Source organism: Podarcis muralis, chromosome 2 (genome assembly GCF_964188315.1).
Source record: "Podarcis muralis chromosome 2, rPodMur119.hap1.1, whole genome shotgun sequence".
Classification (NCBI taxonomy): Eukaryota; Metazoa; Chordata; class Lepidosauria; order Squamata; family Lacertidae; genus Podarcis; species Podarcis muralis.
The window spans coordinates 117267419-117290989 of record NC_135656.1 but is presented as its reverse complement, the minus strand read 5'-3'; the positions used below and the strand labels follow the sequence as shown (position 1 = coordinate 117290989).

The 23571-nt window shown below is 49.6% G+C and overlaps 2 protein-coding genes across 6 annotated transcripts in view; one reads left to right on the top strand and one right to left on the bottom strand.

Annotated features, from left to right (window-relative positions):
- Positions 1–1322: 1322 nt before the first annotated feature.
- Positions 1323–12174, top strand: LOC114591053 (uncharacterized). 5 transcript variants are annotated; one of them, XM_077922386.1, is made up of 5 exons: positions 1326–2499; positions 5102–5174; positions 5388–5542; positions 6488–6614; positions 7951–12174. In XM_077922386.1, exons 4-5 carry the CDS (start codon positions 6545–6547, stop codon positions 9126–9128), a joined length of 1248 nt encoding a protein of 415 aa, XP_077778512.1. In that variant the 5' UTR covers positions 1326–2499; positions 5102–5174; positions 5388–5542; positions 6488–6544; the 3' UTR covers positions 9129–12174. The 5 variants fall into 5 exon arrangements, with proteins under 5 accessions (XP_077778510.1, XP_077778512.1, XP_077778503.1 ...); XM_077922384.1 differs by lacking the exon at positions 5388–5542 and having other exon boundaries at positions 1323–2499; positions 7954–12174; XM_077922377.1 differs by lacking the exon at positions 5388–5542 and having other exon boundaries at positions 1326–2495; positions 5098–5174.
- An 806-nt stretch (positions 12175–12980) lies between these two features.
- LOC114592284 (uncharacterized) overlaps positions 12981–23571 on the bottom strand; it is a 12778-nt gene continuing 2187 nt past the window's right edge. The window contains 4 exon segments of the mRNA XM_028720348.2: positions 12981–14700; positions 17407–17478; positions 17620–17688; positions 20168–20701. Coding sequence (XP_028576181.2) covers positions 14180–14700; positions 17407–17478; positions 17620–17688; positions 20168–20701 — 1196 coding nt within the window. The 3' untranslated portion in view covers positions 12981–14179.

Sequence of the window (23571 nt, the reverse complement as noted above, 5' to 3'; positions counted from 1 at the left end):
AGCAGCTGAAGTTTCTGAAGCACCGGCAGGCGCCACCATCATGCCTTCAACAACAATGGGGAATAAGCAGGAAACTCGCTAAGGTAAAGGGACCCCTGACCATTAGGTCCAGTCGTGGCCGACTCTGGGGTTGCGGTGCTCACCTTGCTTTATTGGCTGAAGGAGGTGGCGTACAGCTTCCGGGTCATGTGGCCAGCATGACTAAGCCGCTTCTGGCGAACCAGAGCAGCGCACGGAAACGCCGTTTACCTTCCCGCCGGAGTGGTACCTATTTATCTACTTGCACTTAGACGTGCTTTCGAACTGCTAGGTTGGCAGGAGCAGGGACCGAACAAAGGGAGCTCACCCCATTGCGGGGATTCGAACTGCCGACCTTCTAATCGGCAAGTCCTAGGCTCTGTGGTTTAGACCACAGCGCCACCCGCGTCCCTTTTTGGGAAACCCTCTAGGAAGAGACAGTAGAACAATAGAAATACTGGAATTAAAGGATTTGTTCAACTCAAACCTCCCCTGCCTTCTCCATTCGAATGCATTGGCTAAAATTAGTACAAAGACCCTAGGTGGTTAGATAGCTCTCCGAGCTCCAACAAGGAACTGGCCACACACTGTCAAGGAACCCAGACACCCCTCGACTTAAGGACAGGTGTGACGGACAACAGAGCCAGGCCAGAGTCTGCTGGCGCAGTCTCCCTGAAATTCTGTCAGAGTGAAGGAGCCTGTCACCGATTGGCTACAAAGTCACAGAAGGGGGAGGAGCAGAACTTTGAGAGGGAGGATAAAAAGAGGGAGGGAGAGAGAGAGAGAGATAGGGCTACGGGTCAGGTGAAGAGATGGGGCTTGATTTGAGAAGATAGGGATGGATTTGAGAAGAGAGAGGGTCAGGTTAAGGCAGGGGTCCTCAAACTACGGCCCACAGGCCGGATCAGGCCCGCCAAGGTCCTAAATTCAGTTCTCGCTGCTGCTGCTGCTGGCTGTCTGGCTTCTGGTGCTGTGGGGGTCCCAGGCCAGAGGTGGAGATGGCGGAGCAGGAACTGGCGGCGGCCAGGAGGCGTTGTGTGCAGGCGCTTCAGGCGGAAGGCAGCACCGCTGCTGGGGTCCCTCGCGGCTCAGTCACCGCCCCTCCAGGTCTCCCGCTTCCCCACCACTCTCCTTCCCATCTCTCAAGCCCCGCATACCCCACCCAGCATGCACGTCTCGCCTTTGCAACCTGCCACTGTTGGAGGAGTTTGGGATGCTGTCAAGAAAAGCTCAGCGTCTCTTTCTCTGCGCACCAGCGCCAGTCTACACATGTGAGGCAGCCCTTTTTGGAAGTTCCCCCTGTCCTTTTTTTATGGCGGGGGTGTGTGTGAGGAGAATTCAGCTCCATGCCTTGGTAGCCTTTGCAAGTTTTAACTTCTTCTGGAAGGGGTTGGCTCTCTCCACGGAGAGATCCCTGAAGGGCTGCAGGTTAGCGAGAGTGGGTGGGTGCCACCCAGCGCTACCATTTTAATCTCTGGGGTGGCGGAAGAAGATGGGGTGGGGTGGAACTGTCTATTTCCAGCCCCTGCAAGTTCCAAAGCAGAGAAGCATTTCGAAAAGTGCAGCTACCTCCTGAATTTGACACACAAACCCCCCACTCTGCTTTCTCCCTTCCTAAGCCCCTCTCTCTTATCTTCCTCTCACTTTCCAGGCTTGCCCTTTCACTGCCATTCCCACTGCTCCCACGTTTTGCAGTTTTTGGGGGGTGGGGTGGGGGAGAGAAAAACGCCCGCCCATGATTATTTAGCTGATTCTCTCCTGACCAACATAAATTAGCAGGCCCATACTTCCCATTGAAATATTTATAGAGTGGTACCTTGGGTTAAGAACTTAATTCGTTCCAGAAGTCCGTTCTTAACCTGAAACTGTTCTTAATCTGAGGTACCACTTTAGCTAATGTGGCCTCCCACTGCTGCCACCGCGCGGTTTCTGTTCTCACCCTGAAGCAAAGTTCTTAACCCGAGGTACTATTTCTGGTTAGCAGAGTCTGTAACCCGAAGCGTCTGTAACCTGAAGCATCTATAACCCAAGGTACCACTGTAAGTTTATGTTGATCACCCGCCTGAGATCACCCGCCTTTCCTGCTCTCCTCTCTCTCTCTCTCTCTGAAGGATGCCAAAAAGAGGCAGCTCCCTCCCTGTTTGGTCTTCAATGGTTAACAGCAGCAACAGCATCTGAGCCCACATTCCTAGAGCAGAAGATTGCAAAGAGGAGGAGATTTGGGGAGGGGGGGAGAGAGAGGGGGAATGTGCCCCTTTCCTCTTCCGCAGATCTGAAAGGGGAAAAAATGCAAAGTGTTCCACGTGAGTTTCTTCTTGCTTTGGCAGAGATGCTGAAGGCGGCCGCAGGGAGGGAAATGCAAGATTAAGGCAAATGGTTTCGCGTGCTGGGGAAAGCAGGACTCCCGCAAGAGCTCTTCCCCTAACCAAATTATTAGGCTCATTGGAGAGATGCGCTCCGTGCACTGAGAGATCCAGGTAGGTTAATCACTCCGCAGGTAAGCATCCCTCCATGATCTCCCCCCAACCTACAACTACTTCTCGTTTCCTGTGTTGGGGACCTTATTCACTAGTAGCCTGCAATCATTTCCTTGTGCTGCGTAAATTAAGGTTACCACTTTCCTTCACTCTTCCACATCTCTCTCTTTGCTCTTGTGCCTTCAAAAGACTCCTGAAAGGCATAAACGAAGCTTTTCCACAAATGGAAAGGGGGCCGGGGTGGGGAGTGTTACCGGAGAAATCTGAGGGCTCCCTTGGACAAAAAAACAAGGACACCAGCCAGGAATACCAGAGCAAAACAGCAGCCAGTAGGCTTGGTCTTTACTGAAGACTGTCGCAACAGGATTCCCACCTGCCACAAGGTGGAACAAGATGGAAGCCCCGGACAAAAGAGAACCCAAACTTTTATTAGCTGTTAACCCCCATGTTAAAAAGGTAAAGGTACCCCTGCCCGTACGGGCCAGTCTTGCCAGACTCTAGGGTTGTGCGCTCATCTCACTCTATAGGCCGGGGGCCAGCGCTGTCCGCAGACACTTCCGGGTCACGTGGCCAGCGTGACAAGCTGCATCTGGCGAGCCAGCGCAGCACACGGAACGCCATTTACCTTCCCGCTGGTAAGCGGTCCCTATTTATCTACTTGCACCCTGGGGTGCTTTCGAACTGCTAGGTTGGCAGGCGCTGGAACCGAGGGACGGGAGTGCACCCCGCCGCGGGGATTCGAACCGCCGACCTTTTGATTGGCAAGTCCTAGGCGCTGAGGCTTTAACCCACAGCGCCACCCACGTCCCTTTAACCCTTTAACCCCCATGTTACACCCTCCCAAAACTACATCACTCATACATCATGGTTACATCATGAAAGGGGAGGTCTGGTGGCAGTAATCTGAGCATCCTGGACCCTGCCCCATGGTTCTCCTTGCCCTCCACCAAACACCCATCAAGTGTAACAAAAAAGACATTTACATTTCCCTGTTTCCTAGCCAAGTTAATCACACCCTTTTATCTTTATCTGGCTTTGTTTTTTTCTGGAATGGCTACCTGTCTGGCAAGGGACGTGGGTGGTGCTGTGGGTTAAGTCACAGAGTCTAGGAATTGCCAATCAGAAGGTCGGTGGTTCGAATCCCCACAACGGGGTGAGCTCCCGTTGCTTGGTCCCTGCTCCTGCCAACCTAGCAGTTAGAAAGCACATCAAAGTGCAAGTAGATAAATAGGTACCACTCCGGCGGGAAGGTAAACGGCGTTTCTGTGCGCTGCTCTATTTCGCCAGAAGCGGCTTAGTCATGCTGGCCACATGACCCGGAAGCTGTACGCTGGCTCCCTTGGCCAATAAAGCGAGATGAGCGCCGCAACCCCAGAGTCGATCACGACTGGACTTAATGGTCTGGGGTCCCCTTTACTTTTTACCTGTCTGGCACTCAGGTATCAGGATGCCAGGGATTATCACTCAGGCAGAGGGGCTGCTGAGTAGCTGAGCTCACGTGTCTATATGAATTTCTGAAGTTTTCCCAGTGAGCCAGTACATAGATACATTTATCAGTGAATTCTTACATTTGGTATCGTGCAGCAGAGGCCCTTTGAATAGATAGGAAGAAACTGTGATGAAGTGTTTTGTGGGGACAAGTCACAAAAGTCACAAAAGTGATTGTGCTGATTTTGGTAGTGGGTTGCATGCGCATGATATCTGCTGGAGGGGCAACCCACCCCCAAAATCTATACATAAATTCCTGCAACAGGAGGCTCTCATGCCACATTGCCAGGTACCTGGTAGTGAATGTTAAACTGCACAGGAGCAAGGCCAGGGGGAAAAAACAACAATGTTGGCAATCCTAATCAATTTTACATGCTCAGGAAAGCCGGCCAATGGAAGGCGGAATTGAGAGGAGGAGTTCCCAGCAGTGGAGGTGGGATGTACGGTAGCTATTGTGGCAAGCAGCCATTGATAGCCATCTCCTCTATGAATCTGCCCAGTTCTATTTTAACGCCATCCAAGTTTGTGGCCGTCACTGCCTCTTGTGGAAGAGAGTTCCATCGTTTAATAATGTGCTGTGTGAACAAGGCCTTCTTTTTGTCTTGCCCTGAATCTTCCAACCTTCCACTTCAACTGGATGAGCTTGAATTCAGGCAAAAACGTTCCTCTTTAACCGGGCCTTTGGTTGACTGTCATCCGATGCCCTTTTAAAAAGTGTTGGGTGGTGGTGGCTATTGGGTTGTTTTTATTTTGATTGTGTATTTTGTGGTTTTATATTGTAATTTTATCCCTGAGACCTGTGGGCGTACGGGCGGTATACAAATTTAGTAAGTAAATAAATAAAAATAAAATAAAATCCTACTTTAAATATGCACACCCTGCATAATTTTACATACCTCTGTTGTGTGTGTCTCTGCCTCCCTTCCACACGTACTTATCCTTTTTTTTCGTACGTAAAAAGTCACAAATGTTGTAGCCTTTCCTCATAAGGGAGTTTCTCCACCCCCTCAATCATTTCCGTCGCTCATTTCTGAACCATTTCCCCCAACTCTCCTTATACCCCCATTGAGGTGAAAGTTGCAAATAGTTTGACCCTTTTCATCTTCCCTCATAGGCAGTGGAATGGCATCTGAAATGTTTTCCAGACCCTCTCCTCTTTGCATTGGGATGGAGGCTGTGGAGTCATCTCAGGTAGGAGGGATACTCTTTATTGATACATATATATATTTATTGATATATATACAGTGGTACCTCGGTTTTCAAGCATCTCAGAAGCCAAACATTTCGGTTTTCGAATGCCAAAAACCTGGAAGTGAATGCTTCCGTTTTCAAACACGCCTCAGAAGTCGAACGGCTTCCGCTGCATTTCTCCCCCTCAAATTTCTCCTTTGACTTTGCCGACAGCCCATTGCGCCTCGGTTGTCGAACGTTTCGGAAGTTGAACAGTCTTCTGGTTCGGATTACGTTTGACAACAGAGGTGCCACTGTACAGTTTTACCTTGGATCTCAAACAGCTTGGCTCCTGAACAAATCGGCTCCCAAACGATCAAAACCCGGAAGTGAGTGTTCTGGTTTTTTAACGTTCTTTGGGACCCGAATGTCTAGTGGGGCTTCCATGGCTTCCGATTGGTTGCAGGAGCTTCTTCCAGCCAATCGGAAGCTGTGCTTTGGTTTCTGAACATTTTGGAAGTCAAACGGACTTCCGGAATGGATTCCCTTCGACTTCCAAGGTACGACTGTATATATTTATCCTGCTCTTCAGCCGAAAAAGGATAATAATAATAATAATAATATCTTTATTGTCATTGCCCCCTCTCGGGGACAACGAAATTACTTGGCTGCTCCATCCACCCAGGTAGGGCACTCCACACAAAATCAAAACAACTATAAAAACACTAATTAAAACAATACAGTATAATACAGCAAGGAAGATTCGATGACTTTCAAAGTCCAGGCTTCCCATTCAGGGCCGAGATCGCTCTGGAGAAGAAGCTGTTCTTAAGGCGGCTCGTTCTTGTCTTCATCGTCCTGTATCTCCGTCCCGGCGGCAGGAGCTCGAAGAGACAGTGACCAGGATGCGATGGATCTTTTACTATGTCCAGTGCCTTCCTATGGCACCTTGTGGCATAAATCTGCTCTAAGGTGGAGAGTGGGCAGCCAACAATGCTCTCTGCTGCCTTAACAACTCTGCACAACCCCATCCTGTCCTGGGTAGTACAGCTTCCATACCACACACATAAGCCATAGGTGAGCACGCTCTCAATGGCACAGTGATAGAAGGATCTCTGAGTAGCTTATAGATCCATGAAAACAATAAGGCTTTCCCCCTCAGGTTTGCAGTCTTAAAAATATTATTGATCATATTTTATATTTAAATTGCCCTTCAGCTGAAGTTTCCAAGCCGGTGTCCAAAAATCCCTTCAAATCATTAGTGAGGGAGAAGCACTTTTCACACCCTTCCTCTGAATATTGATGAGGGAAGGACATTTCTTTTTATTTTCCAGGGACCAGTGACTTTTGAGGAGGTGGCCCTCTATTTCACTGAGGAGGAATGGGCCCTGATGAAGCCCAGCCAGAGGGCTTTGTACAGGGAGGTGATGCTGGAGATTCTTGGGATGGTGACTACCTTAGGTAAGTATCCCTTTGGCCTTTATTTAGAGATGCTGAAGGTATGAACTCCCCTCAGCAGTGCTTTTTGCCCAACAAAAAACATCCATCTCTGGGTGACATGTCTCGCCCTTACAGAAGCCATGCCAGTTCTGCATGAGCAAGGCTTGTTCTTCTGTATGCTTTGTAATGTTGGGCAGGATTCAGCTCACAAGACCCATAAGATGAAGCCCTGTGCATGGACTTCTGCTGGTGCAACAGGGCTTCTGTGGTGGATGGTGACAGCCCGAAGGCGAGCGTTCCTCCTGCGAGTACTCAGGTCTCTCCTTCTCTGAGACCTTAGTCTCTGCAGCTCGGGAGATGTCGGTGGGTTACCAGACCCAGGGGCCGCCTCAGCCTCTCCTGACCCAACAGGTAGTGGAGTAGCTGTAAGTGATGGCCCAGCTGGAGGCAACGAGGTAATCACCGCATCTGGAGCCAGGGCAGGCTCAGGCCCCTGACTCGGCCCAGCTGGTTCTTGTTGCAGGGGAACCTGTGCAGACTGGAGCTCTTCAGAATCAGGCCCCAGACTGGGTTCAGATGCCGCCTGAGGCAAAGGATCCAGTGCGGACTGAGACTCCTCTGGTTCCGAGCCCGAGCCTGAGCCCCAGGCCATCACACCTTCCAACAGTGGAGACAGAGGGTTGCCTTTGTGGTCCACGGAGGCAGAGCCTAACCTTCATCCTGGGAAGCTGATAGACTTGTCCTCCTACAACAATCAGTTCTGCTTTTCCCTTGATCAGAGGGTTTCAGTGGCGTAGCGTGGGGGGTGCAGGGGGGGCCGGCCGCACCGGCCGCAACATCTGGGGGGGCACGCTCGCCGCCTCCGGAGTCGCCGAAGAGCCTCGGGCGCAGGCTGTAGCAGAGCCCCATGTCTCGCGGAACCGACGAGCTGTGCGCGCGTCCGGGCTGAAGGCGTCCGGCAGGCAGCGGCTCTCAGCGCTGGCCGCGGAGGGCGCGCCAGGCAGCCCCTCCTCACAGCCCCGCCGCCGCTGCCGCCGCTGCTGGGCCATGTTGCATTTTCCTCGCCTCTCTGCCCTCCTCCTCCTCCGGGCAAGCGGCGTCGTTTGGGCGGCAGCGCCAGCGGCAACTCGCCTCAGATCACCTGACACGGACCCGCCCCCGCTGCCGTGGCTACCTTACCGTAAATACCCCAGCCCAGGCAGCAGCAAGAAGAAGCTGGCAGCGGCGGCAGGTTAGGGGGCGCAAATTACTTGCCTTGCCCCGGGTTAGGGGGCGCAAATTACTTGCCTTGCCCCGGGTGCTGACAACCCACACTACGCCGCTGGAGGGTTTATCCAGTTTTCTCCTTATATTCCAGCAGGTTACGTCTGGGAGAGTGAGAACGAGGGAGCAGAGTTGGGCGTGTCATTGGAAACAGCCACGGGTCAGTACGGTGGGGAGAACTTGGAGGGTCAAGATGGAGCAAAGAAGCAGGAGGAGAAACGAACTCAGACGCAGGGGGAGAAATCTGCCGCTTTCCAGTATGGTGACAGCGCCCCAAAACAACACACAACGTGCAGAGGAAAGGAAAGGATTAAGTGTGCCGAGTGTGGAAGAGCCTTCAGTTGCCAGTCAGCATTTCATCTGCACCAGAGAACTCACACGGGAGAAAAGCCTTACAAGTGCCCACAATGCGGAAAGAGCTTCAACAGGCATGACAACCTTGCTTCACATCAGAGAATTCACACCGGAGAGAAACCGTACGCCTGCTCAGTTTGTGGGAAACGGTTCAGCCACAGTGCAAGCCTTACTTCTCATCAGAGAATCCACACAGGGGAGAAACCGTATAAATGCTTGGAGTGTGGCAAGAGCTTCAGCCGGTGCGACTCCCTTACTTCCCATCAGAGAATCCACGCGGAGGAGAAACCGTATAAATGCGCCGTCTGCGGAAGGAGCTTCCGTCAGAGCGCAAGCCTCACTTGTCACCAGAGAAACCACACCGGGGAGAAGCCGTACAAATGCCTGGAGTGTGGAAAGAGCTTCAGCTGGGATAAGTCCCTTATTGCACATCAGAGAATTCACACGGGGGAGAAACCGTACAAATGCTTGGAGTGCGGAAAGAGATTTAGGTGGAGCCGGCTTTTTACTGCACATCAACGCATTCATGCTGGAGAGAAACTGTATCCGTGTGCAGACTTTGACGAAAGCTTCTGCCAGAACGCAAACCTTTCTTCCTATCAAAGAATCCATTCGCTGGAAAAGCTGCGCAAGTGCTTCATGTGCGGAAAGAGCTTGAATCAGAACGACTCAAGGCATCAAGACTTACACCCGGGAGAGGAACTGTACAGTTGCTCAGAGTGCGACAAGAGTCTATCTTGCAAATCGTATCTTGTTAACCGTCACATAATTAATGCTGGCGAGAAACAGTACGAGTGCGGAGGAAGTTGCGGCGCGAGCTCAGAACTTGCTTTCCATCGAGCGGTTCACGCAAGGGAGAAATTGTATAAATGTCTGGAGTGTGGGAAGAAGTTTGGCCACGCGAGGCAGGAGCAATAGATGTGCTCACGCGGGCGGAAAATGTTTGCTGTTGGAGCTCACTTCTCCACACAACTCCATAGATTGCTAGTTGGGGGAATCTTGAGGAATGTCTGAGCTGTGCGGAAAATATTGAGGGAGATCACCTCTCCTTACTGATAGAAGCCTCCAGAGGACATGACTAGAATCATACAAAAGCAAGAGGAATATAAGAAGCTGTATCATACTGAATTAGATCTTTGGCCCGTTTAGCTCATCAGTACTGTCTGACAGAGGTTTTCCAGGCAGGGGTCCATCTCGGCCTTCCCTGGAGAGATCACTGAGGATTGAGCTTGGCAGATGCTCAACCACATAAGAACACAAGAAGCTGTTTTATTTTGATCCACACCTTTGGCCTATCTAGCTCAGTATTGCCTACACTGACTGTCAGCTGTTCACTGGAGGTTTCAGGCAAGGGTCTTTCTGAGCCCTGCCTGAAGATTGGACCTACTTTTCCACACACTATTGGACCTACACGCTCCACACGCTCTACCACTGAGCTTTGGCCCTGTGAAACGCCTGCTTTTATATATGTATTGTCATTTCTCTGCCAACAAGAACCTCAAATGAACTTCAGCTCAAAAGTACAGTGGTACCTTGGGTTACAGACGCTTCAGGTTACAGACTCTGCTAACCCAGAAATAGTACCTCAGGTTAAGAACTTTGCTTCAGGATGAGAACAGAAATCGTGTGGCGGCGGCAGCGAAAGGCCCCATTAGCTAAAGTAGTACCTCAGGTTATTAACAGTTTCAGGTTAAGAACGGACCTCCAGAACGAATTAAGTTCTTTACCCAAGGTACCACTGTACTGTCACAGCCTGGATGTGAGGAACAGGGCCTTGTTTGTGGTGGTACCACCGCATCATCTGACCATTAAGAAATATATACAGCTTCAGGGGACAAACCCCCCCCACATGTTTTTCCTTCATTATCTTTTTTTTTTATGTTCCTGATCATTCTCTGCTGCTTTTTTTAAAAGCTGTTTTTAATTTTTAGTTATGCTTGTAACTTTTTTTCTCGATTTGGTTTGGCTTTAATGGATTTAGGAATGTTGGCATAATAAAGTCACCAAGAAAGCAGTTCAGACAAGTTGATATCTTAAGCGCCACGGTGTGTAAACTTGTTAAACTAAATATTATCTAGTACAATGTTTGCAGTTCTGTGCTTCACCCTCCCACCCTGTAAACCCTCCCGCCACCACCGGAAGGCCAGGCCAGCGGAACACCACAAATAAAAATGTATAAGCACTAAAGGTAAAGGTCCAGTCGTGGCCGACTCTGGGGTTGCGGCGCTCATCTCGCTTTATTGGCTGAGGGAGCCGGCGTACAGCTTCCGGGTCATGTGGCCAGCATGACTAAGCCACTTCTGGAGAACCAGAGCAGCGCACGGAAACGCCGTTTACCTATTTATCTACTTGCACTTTGACGTGCTTTCGAATTGCTAGGTTGGCAGAAGCTGGCAACGGGAGCTCACCTTCTGATTGGCAAGTCCTATGCTCTGTGGTTTAACCCACAGCGCCACCCGCATCCCATAATAATCCCATAACTAAGTAGAGCTAAAAGCATTTATAAGGAGCCAGATATCCTCACGGCTAATAATTTCAGGGAACAGTTTCTTTCAGCCATCAAGTGCCTGGGAGAACAGGAGAGTCTGTACAATGCTCCTAAATGTTGTTTATTTGATTTCTTACCTGATTTCCCCCATATTGAGATCGTAGGAAGAGCCCGCAAGATCAGCCCAATGGCCCATCTGGTCCAGTTTCCTGTTCCCACAGTGGCCAACAAAACCCACAAGCGGGATTTGTCCACAAGAGTCCACTCCTCTTCTGTGATTTCCAGCGATAGGTATTCAGAAGCACTAGTCCTAATCCTAGCCGTATGCGGCCTAGGACCCACGTATCTACGGGACCGCCTCTCCTGGTATGCCTCGTGGAGGACCTTAAGGTTCACAAATGACAACATTTTGGAGGTCCCAAGTTGCAAGGTGGTTAGATTGGTCTCAACGAGGGCCAGGGCCTTTTCAGTACTGGCCCCGACTTGGTGGAACGCTCTGTCACAAGAGACCAGGGCCCTGTGGGACTTGACATCTTTCTGCAGGGCCTGCAAGACAGAGCTGTTCCGCCTGGCCTTTGGTTTGGACTCAGTCTGACCCTTATGTTTCCCTCCCTTTAATGGTCTTGATTTATTGGTTACTTTTAAAATGAGGCTACATTTCAAATTGCATTTTAACCTGTATTTTAAATTGCCCCCACCCTTATGTTTTTACTGTGATTTTATTGGTGTTAGCCGCCCTGAGCTCAGCTCTGGCCAGGGAGGGCGGGGTATAAATAAAATTTATTATTATTATTTACAGTCATCCAGGTTGGTGGCCATGACTGCCTCCAGTGGGAGGGAGTTCCACAGTCTTAATTGTCTGCCACCTGAAGGACACTCCCCCCCGGTCCTAAGTCTTCCAACATTCAGCTTTGTTCGATACCCATGAGTCTCAGCCTGTAAAATTATCTCAAAAAATGAGCTTGCAATAAAAATGTAAGTAGAAAGAATCGCCTTTTATAACACAGCTTATAGCCTCTGTCACCTCTGCAAGCTAGGGATTATTATTATTATTTATTTGGTTAATAATAATAATAATAATAATAATAATAATAATAATAATAATAATTTATTTGTACCCCACCCATCTGGCTGGGTTCCCCCAGCCACTCTGGGCTGCTTCCAACAAAGATTAAAAATTACATTTAATGGTTTTTCAAGTTAAAATTTTACTGTCACATATTATACAACATAAAAACAAGATTCCAAGGAATCTCTTGGGACTTCCCTCCTTCCCTTTGTGGGTCCTATTGTTAATCATTTCCTCCTGCATCTTTTATAATAATCCAAATCTTTTACATCTCCATTGTGTCCAATATTCATCATTAAGCTATAAGTGATATTCCAACCCTACAAATGATTTTAACTGTTTACAATGGTTTTTAAGACAAGTCATAAATTTTCCGCGTTCCTTATTAAAAATTTTGGTCTTCCCGATTTCTGATTCTTCCGGTCATTCTGGCCATTTTGGCATAATCCGTCAACTTGATCTGCCATTCTTCTCTGGTAGGGACTTCGTCTTCTTTCCATCTCTGAGCCCATAACATCCGTGCAGACTATTTATGTATGCAAGCTAGGGATTATTTGTGCAGGGATTGTGGGCCGTGCGTCTTGTTTTGTATTTATTTATTATTTTATTTAATGAAACGTACAGAATGCTCGATTATCGTGAAAACCTCAAACGGTTTACAAAACAAAAATAGAATTATTAATCAAAAAACTGTCTAAAGCCACCAAAAATTACTAAAGTAATAATTAAAGTAAAACATTGGGGGTGGGGTGGGAGCGTCCGTAAAGTGCATGATCACTGAGCTGTTCGTGGGAAGTTACTGTTTGTGTGTGGAGAAGCTAGCCTTCCGTACAAAGGTGAAATTTATACTTATTGTGCCTCACGCTGTTGCTTTTTTCCCTGCCCACCACTTGCATATTCCCCCCCTGCCCCCCCAAAAAAAAGATTTCCAGGAGATTACGTGGCTGAGAGAAGCTCCTCACTCTAGTACAGAGGATAATTCTGGAACAGTCTCACTGTTGACGCCATTTTTATTCGTTTTTGTAACTGTATATCTTACTGCAACCCATTCTGGACCTTACGGTAAAGGGCAGATCAGTAATCTTAACACCCGTATCTCTTCTGTCAATCATAATCAAGGAACTTGGAGGCGCAACTATCATACCACGAAGGGAAAATGCTGAGGTAAAAAAATATACCAACTGTGAATATAAGATGCAGGACGGTTCGGACGAAAAGAGTAATTTCTTTTATTGAACCATTTCTTTTATTAAAAAATCTTCTTTAAAACAACCGGGGGCGGTGACAGAAAGGTGCTTCTTATTTATAAATCAGGGAACCTATGCTTTTGTTGCACAAAACACAGAATATAAATGGGTTCAGGTGTGCGCTAAAATTAGAGTTGTTAGAAAAATGCATAATATATATACAGAGAGACAGAGATCTTTTTTTCCAAAAAGAAATCCTTCACTCTGGCTTATTTCATCTGAATGCAGCTGCGCTCGTTAGGCTATTAAAAACCCCAGTAAAGAACATGCACTTGGAACAGGGGCGGCAAACAGTTACTGTCCGCGGGGCCACATTCAGCCTTGGCTAGGCATCTGGGGGCCGCAGAAAAACGTCACTTGCGGCCACCTGCCCCCCTCTCAAACGCCCACTCTCTCACACCACACAAAGCCCCTCGCCACCCTCAGGCAACCTGTGCCAATCGGGCTGAGGAGGAAGGTTTTATCTCCCCGCACTTCGGTCGAATTCATTTTGGTTTCGGTGCCGGAAAGCAATCTTAGGCTGCCAAACGTTGGCTCAGCCAACTCCCATGTGAAATGTCGAGGACATTTTGCCAAAGCTCTCTCCCCCAAAACGTCTAACGCGACTGGATACCTCGGGCAAACCGCAAGCGGGGAGCAGCACAGCTTGCTGGTTTGTGCCAGAGGTGAGGGGCCACTGTCTGATCCTCGGTCCCATTAACCCGCCTTCCAGTGGATCCCTGCACAGCGAATCCATTGCTGCAGGTCGGTTGCAACTGGGAGATTTGGAAGGGTTTTTTTTAACGCCCCACCCCGACTCCGCAACCCACACCCTGACAAAAACACTCAGGCTGGAGGAACGGGGGAAGACTCTTCGTTTCCGCCATGAGTTCAAGCCTCATTGCTCTGCGGTAGAGTGAAGATTGCATCCTGAAAATTGCGGCTCAAGAGATCTCCACCCACAAGCAGTCCAGCTTAGGGGGACAGATCTCATTTCCCTGTGTTTCTGTATCAGTGGGGTACATATGCGTGAGAAGTGACGTCGGCCTACTGTTATCATTTTTCTGCGTCGGCTCTGCCCCCTTTTGCACCCCCCACCTCTGGCATGCAGGCCACAGGGGCTGGGGAAGGTTAAGCCACAAGGAAGGCTCAAAAAGGGTCGTCCACACCTGGCCTTTAGGCACAGCTACCCTTGGCAGTCTGGAATGTACACCGATTCCTTGGCGGGGCTCGATGTTTCCGGAGACGCCCTCTCCAGCGAGCCGGGGAAATGGGTGCTCTGAGAAGGGGCGCTTTCTCCGTTGCAAAGCACCGGCGACAAGCAGCCCGAGGGCGAGTTCAGAGAGGAGAAGCTGTCTGCGAACCCGGCGGCCGGGCTTTGGTCAGGCCTGAGCAGGGCCTCCCCGATTTTATTCAGGCCGGAGACGAGGCTCTGCAGGATGGTGCCGAGATTGTCAATGGAGTTCAGAAAGGCTTTCCTCTCCTCCTTGATCTGCACGTCCTCCTCTTTCATGAGCTGCACGTACTCCGAGAAAACCTTGCTGTCTTTCTCCATGGCGGACAGGAGCCGGGCGTTCTCCATGGAGGAGTGCTTCATCAGCCGCTCGATCATGTCGCTCTCGCCTTTTCGCTTCTTCTTGGTCCTCAGGATCGCCATGCAAGTGTCGGGGGACAGGGCAGGAGCCGGGCGGTTCAGGGCGGCAGCGTCTGGAAGGGCAACAAAGAGGAGAGCCTTAAGGGGACGCAGAGAATCGCCTGTATGAGGAAAGGTGGTAACAGTTGGGGGCTTTTAAAGGCCAGGAGACACGGTACAGGTGTGTAAAAATTATACAGTGGTACCTCAGGTTACATACGCTTCAGGTTACAGACTCTGCTAACCCAGAAATAGTGCTTCAGGTTAAGAACTTTTGCTTCAGGATGAGAACAGAAATTGTGCTCCAGCAGCGCGGCAGCAGCGGGAGGCCCCATTAGATAAAGTGGTGCTTCAGGTTAAGAACAGTTTCAGGTTAAGTACGGACCTCCAGAACGAATTAAGTACGTAACCCGAGGTACCACTGTACAAGGCATGGAGAAAGAAAGCTCCTCCTCTCGTCGTACCAGAATTTGGGTGCATCTATTGAAGGTTTAGGACAGACATAAGTACTTCTTTGAAAAATGTTAGAAATTGCTCCTGTAAGAGGCAACTTGGGCGTAAGTTAGTCATGTCCATCAATTCCAACGGATCTGAAATCTTGTAGTTTGCTAGGTTGCTGAGAGTTGCTCAGGAACCCCTTATTTCCCTTGCAAACCTACAATTCGCAAAGCGGCTTAACTATCAATCCCTCTCAACCTTTTAATGTATAAATCCAAATCAAATACCGTATTTTTCTGTGTATAAGAAAACCCCTATTTTTTTAAACCCAAAATTAAGAAACTAAGTTGTTTAGCTTTTGGGGGGGGGTCACATCTGCCAATGCAGTTACATAAGAGTATATATTTAAAGAATACAAATAAATGGGTAAGTTAAGGGAAATTACATATGGAGAAGATAATAAAAATAAATTTAAGGAACCACAGAAAGAGGGAGGAGGGAGTCAAGTTTTAAAATGTTAAAATGATTGTAAAACCAGTTAAATGTATATATCTGAAAAGTGTAAATAATTTTAAAAACACAAAAACTATCTATCCCTCTCCATAGGAAACACTGGGAATGGTCGCTCTGTGAAGGGGATAGGGGCCTCTCCGAAGAACTCTCAGCACCCTTAGCAGCAGTTCCCAGAATGCTTTGGGGGGTAGCCATGGTGGTTTGAAGTGGCATAATACTGCTTTAAATGCGCAGATAGGGCCTTAGACTCACAATACGGAAGGCCCAGCTCCAAGTGGGATATGAGCTGTGTGTGAGAGAGACAGCCCCAAAAACCTCGGTGATCAGGCAGAGAAATAAGACCTCAGGCCCTCCCTAAGGCACACGTAAATATTTATAAACTGCACTTTCAAAACCATGCACACGCCTCTATTTAAAACAAATTGGTGCACAACCAAACAGAACATAATAATTGGTTGGTTTGGGGTGTGAGAAAGTTCCAAACAAAACTGCTGTCTAAAAGACATCTAAAAGCAGGAGTGGTTCCTGCTGAACTATTGGCAAGGAGTTCCATAGGCAAGCGCTTTCCACACCAAAGGCTTGGTCAGCTGAACCTCAGGCATGTGGGGGGCGTCAAAAGTGCTCCATCAGAAGATCTTGGCTGCCCTGGTTGTAGCCTGGATCAAAGTTGTTAAGAGCCTTGCAAACTAATACAAGATCCTTGAGCCCGATAGCACAAAGCAGCAAGCACAAGCTGTGGAAACACCCAAGTTAGGTACTTGTTGTACAGCGAAACTTTGGTTATCACACTTTTCGGCTTCCGAACACCCAAAACCCGGAAGTAAATGCTCCAGTTGTCGAACGATTTTTGGAAGCCGAACATGCTACGTAGCTTCCATTTTGAGTTTCCCTATTGTATTGAGGCTTCCGTTTTCAGTTTTCGGTTGTCGAACGTTTCAGAAATTGAACGGTGTTCCAGAACAGATTATGTTCAACAACCAAGGTTTGACTGTAGCTTCTTCCCACCTACAGTCCAGCTGCAGCATTCTGCACCAAGGATTATTACTGTTGTTGTTTAGTCGTGTCCGACTCTTTGTGACCCCCTGGACCAGAGCACGCCAGGCACTCCTGTCTTCCACTGCCTCCCGCAGTTTGGTCAAACTCATGCTGGTAGCTTCGAGAACACTGTCCAACCATCTCGTCCTCTGTTGTCCCCTTCTCCTTGTGCCCTCCATCTTTCCCAACATCAGGGTCTTTTCCAGGGAGTCTTCTCTTCTCATGAGGTGGCCAAAGTACTGGAGCCTCAGCGTCAGGATCTGTCCTTCCAGTGAGCACTCAGGGCTGATTTCCTTCAGAATGGAGAGGTTTGATCTTCTTGCAGTCCATGGGACTCTCAAGAGTCTCCTCCAGCACCAGAATTCAAAAGCATCAATTCTTCGGCGATCAGCTTTCTTTAGGGTCCAGCTCTCACTTCCATACATCACTGCTGGGAAAACCATAGCTTTAACTATACGGACCTTTGTTGGCAAGGTGATCTCTCTGCTTTTTAAGATGCTGTCTAGGTTTGTCATTGCTTTTCTCCCAAGAAGATCCCCTTCATGGATCACTGCCTTGTTGTGGCGAAGGGGCTTGAATAACTCAGAGAAGCTATGAGCTATGCCCTGCAGGGCCACCCAAGATGGACAGGTCATAGTGGAGAGTTTTGACCAAGGGGGATCTACCTGGAGCAGGAACCAGCAAGCCACTCCAGTATCCCTGCCAAGAAAACTCCATGGACCAAGACAACAGGCACCAAATATATTCCCACAATAATCGAGTGTAGAAGATACCAAAGATCTTAAAACCCATACCTTGTTCCTTCTCCACCTCTGTGTCTGCCTGGTCGGCTTCCATTTCCACCCCTATTCCGCTGGAGGCTGCATCTATTAAACGGGAAAGGCAGTCTGTTTGGGGGCGGACGGGTGGGGAATGAATTAACTGACGGACACTCTCTCACCCACAGCTGAGTGGATGCAGCCCAAGCAGCTACTCGCTTGACATTTATTGATGCCAACAGCACTCACCAGAGCGATCTCCAACGATGCACGTCTCAATGCTTTCTTCTATGGCCTTTTCTTCGCTATAACCATCTCCTAGGGAGAAATAATAATTTTTTAGAAAAGAAAATCGGGCAAAATTAAGTTAAAGCATATAGAAACAGGGTTGGGGAACTGTAGCTCTCGAGATATTGTAGCTCCCATTATCTGCAACCGCTGGCCATGCTTTGCACAGAATCACAGAGCTGGAAGGGACCCCGAGGGTCATCTAGTCCAACCCCCTGCAATGCAGGAATATTTTTGCCCGACGTGGGGCTCAAACCCAAGACCCTGAGATTAAGAGTCTGATGCTCTGCCAGCTGAGCTATCCTTGGCTGGGGCTGTGGGAGCTGAATAAATAAACACTCTTCTCTAAATGTGAGGCATGATTCACTCAGACCGTGCGAGAAGTTTAATTCTGAAGAGCATAGTGACAGGAGCGAGCCAGCAGTAAAGCACGCCGAGCAACTGCAGTTAAATCTTTATTAGTAAAAAAACAGGATCAGCACAGGAGTGTCAGGCCTAATGAGCACAGCAAGTCTGGCCCCCATGAGACAGTTGAAGGCCTCCCTAGAGATGGGAAGGCTTGGAAAAAACCTGGGGAAAAATGGGGGGAAACCAGGGTTTTTCCCCCAGGCCTTCCCATCTCTAGGCCTCCCCGCAGCTGCCTAAGTCCCCTCCTCTTCAGGGCCTTTCCCCAACAATCTGAGACTGGGCCTGCATGAAGCCAACCTCCTCCGCCCTTTTCATGCCGCTCCTGGTTCTGGGAGATCAGGTGGAAGGGACTTTGTCACAGCACAATGGGGAGACACCTGTGCCTCTTCCCCAGCCTGACTCATCTCTGCCTCTTGGCCTTCCTCCTCTCCTGCTTCAGCTTCCGCCTCCAGTTCCGAACTTCTCTCTGCCACAGACTCTCCCCGCTCACTAAACCCTGTTACCTCTTCGGCTTCTGACACCTCCTCTTTCCAGTCTTCTCCCTCTGACCCCTCACCACTCCCTGGGCTCTGAGCCTTCTTCCCCTGGGGTTCCCCAGTTGGTTCCTCCCACCATTCCTCAGCGTCCATCCAGTCCATGACATATGCAGAGCAATGAGTAGCCCTCGGAGGAGAAAGATGTGTGCCTTTATGCGAGTTACTGTTCTGTCCTCCCTGGCGAGGGATGGTGGGAGTTGTAGCCCAACAATATCTGGGTGGACTACAGGTTCCGCATCCCCATTCAACCCAATTTTGACAACGCCAGGGATTGAGCCCAGACCGCCTGCGTACAAACCAGGGGACCCCGAGAACTTGCCATGGGATTCTTGCACAACCCATACAAATCAGGCAAACTGTTACGATGCAAAGCCGATGCCTGCGGGGAAGCTGTGGTCCTCCAGCTCCCATTAAGTGACGGACTTTGGCCTCTCAAATTTTAGCGTCACCCTGGCACCTCCTCCGCCTCTGGCGCTATATTCTCCATCCTTGTTTGGACACCCCCTGCAGGGCAACAGCACCGCCGGCCCCACCCTAAAACCGTCTCTGCTCCCATCAGCCCAACCAGCACGGCCCATGGCCAGAGGCGATGGAAGCCCAGCAATATTTGGAAGGCGACCAGTTCCGCCACCGCAACACGCAAAGTTCCCACCCCGCTGCAGAAAGGAGGACCTCTACTGACTCCTAATAAGAATGGTGGAGGGCTGTAGCTCGGAGGGAGAGCATCTGCTTTGCATGCAGAAGGTCCCGGGTTCAAATCCCACTGGCCTCTCCAGGTAGGGCTGGGAATCGTCCCCTGCCCAAACCCCTGGAGAGCTGCTGCCAGCCAGTGTGCCAGCCAGACAGCTGGATCTGTACAGTGGTACCTCGGGTTACAGACGCTTCAGGTTACAGACTCTGCTAACTCAGAAATAGTATCTCAGGTTAAGAACTTTGCTTCAGGATGAGAACAGAAATCGCACGGCGGCAGCGGGAGACCCCATTAGCTAAAGAAACTGTTCTTGTTTCAGGTTAAGAACGGACCTCTGGAACGAATTACCGTATTTTTCGCTCCATAAGACGCACCTGACCATAAGACGCACCTAGTTTTTAAAGGGGGAATGGAAGAAAAAAATTTTTTTTAAAGGGAGCATTGAGCAGAGCCTGTATGCATCCCAGGCTCTGCTCAGCGCTTCCTTTAAAAAAAATTTTTTTCTTGCATTCCCCCTCTAAAAGCCAGTCAGTCCCTCCCCCCACCTCCTGCAAAAGCTCCCAAGAGCAGCACACCTTTTAAAGAGCACCCTTTTCCCCGAGGAGGGAGAAGGGACTGACCCTGCTAGTCAGTCCCTTCTCCCTCCTCGGGGGAAAGCCCCCAAGAGCCGCGTGGAGCGTGTGTGCGGCTCTTGGGGGCTTTTCCCGCCTGCATTCGCTCCATAAGACGCATACACACTCCCCCCCCCTACTTTTTAGGAGGGAAAAAGTGTGTCTTATGGAGCGAAAAATACGGTAAGCTCTTAACCCAAGGTACCCCTGTCTAAGGCAGCTCCCCACATTCCTCTGTCGCTAATAAGACGAATTCTGCCCACCAGGTCCAAGAACTTGCTTCACCATGTACTCCTCTGCACTTCCTGCTTGCGCATCCGGGGCACAAAGTTCCACGGCGCGCTCGGGAGCGGCAGCCTCCTTGGCGAGCGGCGCCGAGGCTCTTGTCTTTTTCTTAATGTTCCTGGGGATGCGCTTGGGCCGGACGGCCGCGTCCCCGTTGTGGAGGATGCTGTGCAGCTTTGCGTAGTAGGGGCAGGTGGCCGTGTGCTTCCCCGTCCGGGAGTTGTGGTTCACGACCCGCTGGTACTCCAGCCTCATGCACTTGGTCTTGGAGCGGCACTCCACGGCGTTGCGCCGGTGGCCGCGGCAGGCCATCTTGCGGGCGATGATCTCGAAGGCCTCGATGTTGCGGTGACTGGCACGCAGCTGCTCCTGGATCTTCGGCTCCCCCCAAATGTCCAAGAGGTCCAAGATTTCCTGGTGCCGCCAGGAGACGCCTCGCCCTTTCCGGCCGCTGCTCGAGAGGGACATGCCTTCGGGGAAACCGGGGTCGGAGGCGCGGCTCAGCAGGTGCGCTTGGGAGAAGATAGATAGAATATATTACAATTACCGTATTTTTCGCTCTATAGGACGCACCTAGTTTTTAGAGGAGGAAAACAAGGAAAAAAATATTCTGAATTAAATGTTGTATAAGCCAGTGTTTTTCAACCACTGTTCCGCGGCACACTAGTGTGCCGCGAGATGTTGCCTGGTGTGCCGTGGGAAAAATTGAAAAATTCGAAAGATTTAAAAATAAAGTATTTTATAATTTTTCATATTTCTGTTTACTTACTATTTCATAATAAAGTAATTATAAAATACTTTCTTTGTGTTTATTTGATTCCTATTCAAGAGAATTACTTTATATATAGTCAATATAGGCACAGAGTTAATTTTTTTAACATTTTCTAATGGTGGTGTGCCGCGTGATTTTTTTCATGAAACAAGTGTGCCTTTGCCCAAAAAAAGGATGAAAAACACTGGTATAAGCTACTGTATTTAATAAACAACCAGTATCTCAGAATCATATTACATCCATGTAAAGTGAACAGCAGTCAACAGTGGCATTAAGAACCACCATCACTGTCATTAACAAATGAAGAGAGACTCTAAGGTTTGAGTACTCTTCTAGGCTTCTGTGAACCCCAAGAACTCATCCCTGCTAGAGTCAGAATTTATGAAGCTCAGTTGCTCACAATCACTGACATCACTTTCTTCGCTATCTTCATGTAAAATACTTTCCTTTCCTTCTCCCCACTTTTTTCTCCCCCTCCCCAAGCAGCGCAGTCCCCTTTCCCAGCCTCCTCCTCTCCATCCCTTTCACCCAAACTCCTCAGGTGACGCCTGCAATTTCTCCCCTTCGCTGCTCCCTCTCCTTTGCCCTCTACCATGACTCTCTATTCACGGCAACCTACAGTACCTCCTCTCCCTTAACCCAGCTTCTTGGTTCCCCCTCCTCTCCGTCCTCTTCCTCCCCTCTCTCAGCAAACAGCCTGCCCACTGCTCCAAACCTTGAGGGGAAGGGCAGGCTGCTGGCAGAGCAGCACCCACCCCCATTCAGCAGCCCAGGAGCGCGGGGCTTGGGCGCACAGCCTTCCCGTTGCTCCAAAGCTTCCCGGGGCTGAAGAGGGAAGCCGAGGCTGCTGGCAGAGGAGCGCGGCTCCCCACCACCACCACCACCAAAGAGCAGCCCAAGAGCGTGCCATACTCTGGCAATTTGGCTCCAGGGACCACACATTTGCTCCATAGGACGCACAGACATTTCCCCTTACTTTTTAAGAGGAAAAAAGTGCATCCTATGGAGCGAAAAATACGGTAATTGCAAATTCAAAGGTATCTCTACCGTGTTTTATGACTTCCTCGATATTGTACGTGGGCTGGAACTGGTCTGTGACCGAAATAGTAAAATTCACCTTATAGACATAATATATTAAAGGACAGGAAGAAACATCACGGACAGAATAATTACCAGACGCAAGAAGAACAAAGAGAGAGTTTGAATGCTTCAGCTGTAGGACTGTAAATCATTTAATGTGCTAATGCGAGTGGAAGTCGTTAAAATTGCAGTTGGGGTATAAGGGTGTGTTATTCTGATGAGCGTAATGGAAATTTGTAAGATTTTGGAATGCGGAAATAAAGTAAATCGTTGAACCATCAATTCTAGCACGCAGGGGCCCACCTAAATTGTATACCGTATTTTTCGTCCCATAGGACGCACCTAGTTTTTTTGGGGGGGAAATAAAGGAATTCCCCCCCTTTATTTCCCCCCCAAAAGCAGGTCGGGGAAACCGAACCAGGTTGAGGAACAGCGGGATGGCAGCGCTGCGCCTCCCTGCTGTCCCCCGAGCTTGTGGGGCTGGCCGATGTCTGCCCGTCGCGAGGGGTGCTCTGCTTCAGGGTGCTCCCCCCGCCGGGCGGCAGGCTGCTATCCGCAGCGTGGGGAGCCCTGCGGGGAACTCCTGCAGGGCTCCCCACGCTGCAGATGTCTGTCCGGCGGGCAGGGCGCTCTGCTTCAGGGTGTCCCACGCGCCGGGCGGCAGGCTGCTATCTGCACAGTGGGGAGCCCTGCAGGGAACTCCTGCAGGAGGGCTCCCCACACTGCGGATGTATGCCCGGCGCACGGGGCGCTCTGCTTCAGGGCGCCCCACCCGCTGGGCAGCAGGCTGCTAGCCGCAGCGTGGGGAGCCCTGTAGGGAACTCCTGCAGGGCTGCCTAGGCTGCGGATGTGTTCCCGAAGCGCCGGGTGCTCTGCTTTCAGCGCGCCCGGCACTCCGGGAAGCAGACTACTATCTGCAGTCTAGACAGCCCTGCGGGAACTCCCGCAGGGCTGCCTAGGCTGCGGATGTCTTCCTGAAGCCTGGAGAGCAAGAGGGGTCGGTGCGCACCGACCCTTCTCGCTCTCCAAGCTTCAGCGAAAGCCTGCATTCACCCCATAGGATGCACCGATTTCCCCTTCATTTTTGGAGGGGGAAAAGTGCATCCTATAGGGCGAAAAATACGGTAATTTGGCTTTTGAATTGTTGGCATTATTAATGGTATTATAATTTGTCATTGTTATAATGAGGCTTTTACTCAATTATTGTAATTGAAATCTAATAAAAATTATCCCCCCCTCCCCCCAAAAAAACAAGGAAGGAAGGAATGGAAATTGTGTTACGCAAATCTGCAGTGCGATCGTTAACACCAGAGCTTGTGGACATAGAACAGAAAACTTTTAATGACTTCATATTAACTGAATACTCATTGGAATAATAACATTACTCCATCTTGCAATGTATTACAATTTTAAGTACTTTCCCACTTTTTTTCCTGTATTTAACCAGGGCAAAATGTTTTTGTCTGTCTGTCTGTCTATCCCACCCTTATCCTGAACAAGCTAGCCATAATTCTTTTATGTGTATCTCTC

Coding starts and splice junctions, on each gene's coding strand:
- LOC114591053 (XM_077922377.1), top strand. CDS start 5,106: ATGGCATCTGAAATGTTTTCCAGACCCTCTCCTCTTTGCATTGGGATG. Junction 5,175..6,487: donor AGGCTGTGGAGTCATCTCAG/GTAGGAGGGATA, acceptor TTTATTTTCCAG/GGACCAGTGACTTTTGAGGA. Junction 6,615..7,950: donor TGGGATGGTGACTACCTTAG/GTAAGTATCCCT, acceptor CTTATATTCCAG/CAGGTTACGTCTGGGAGAGT.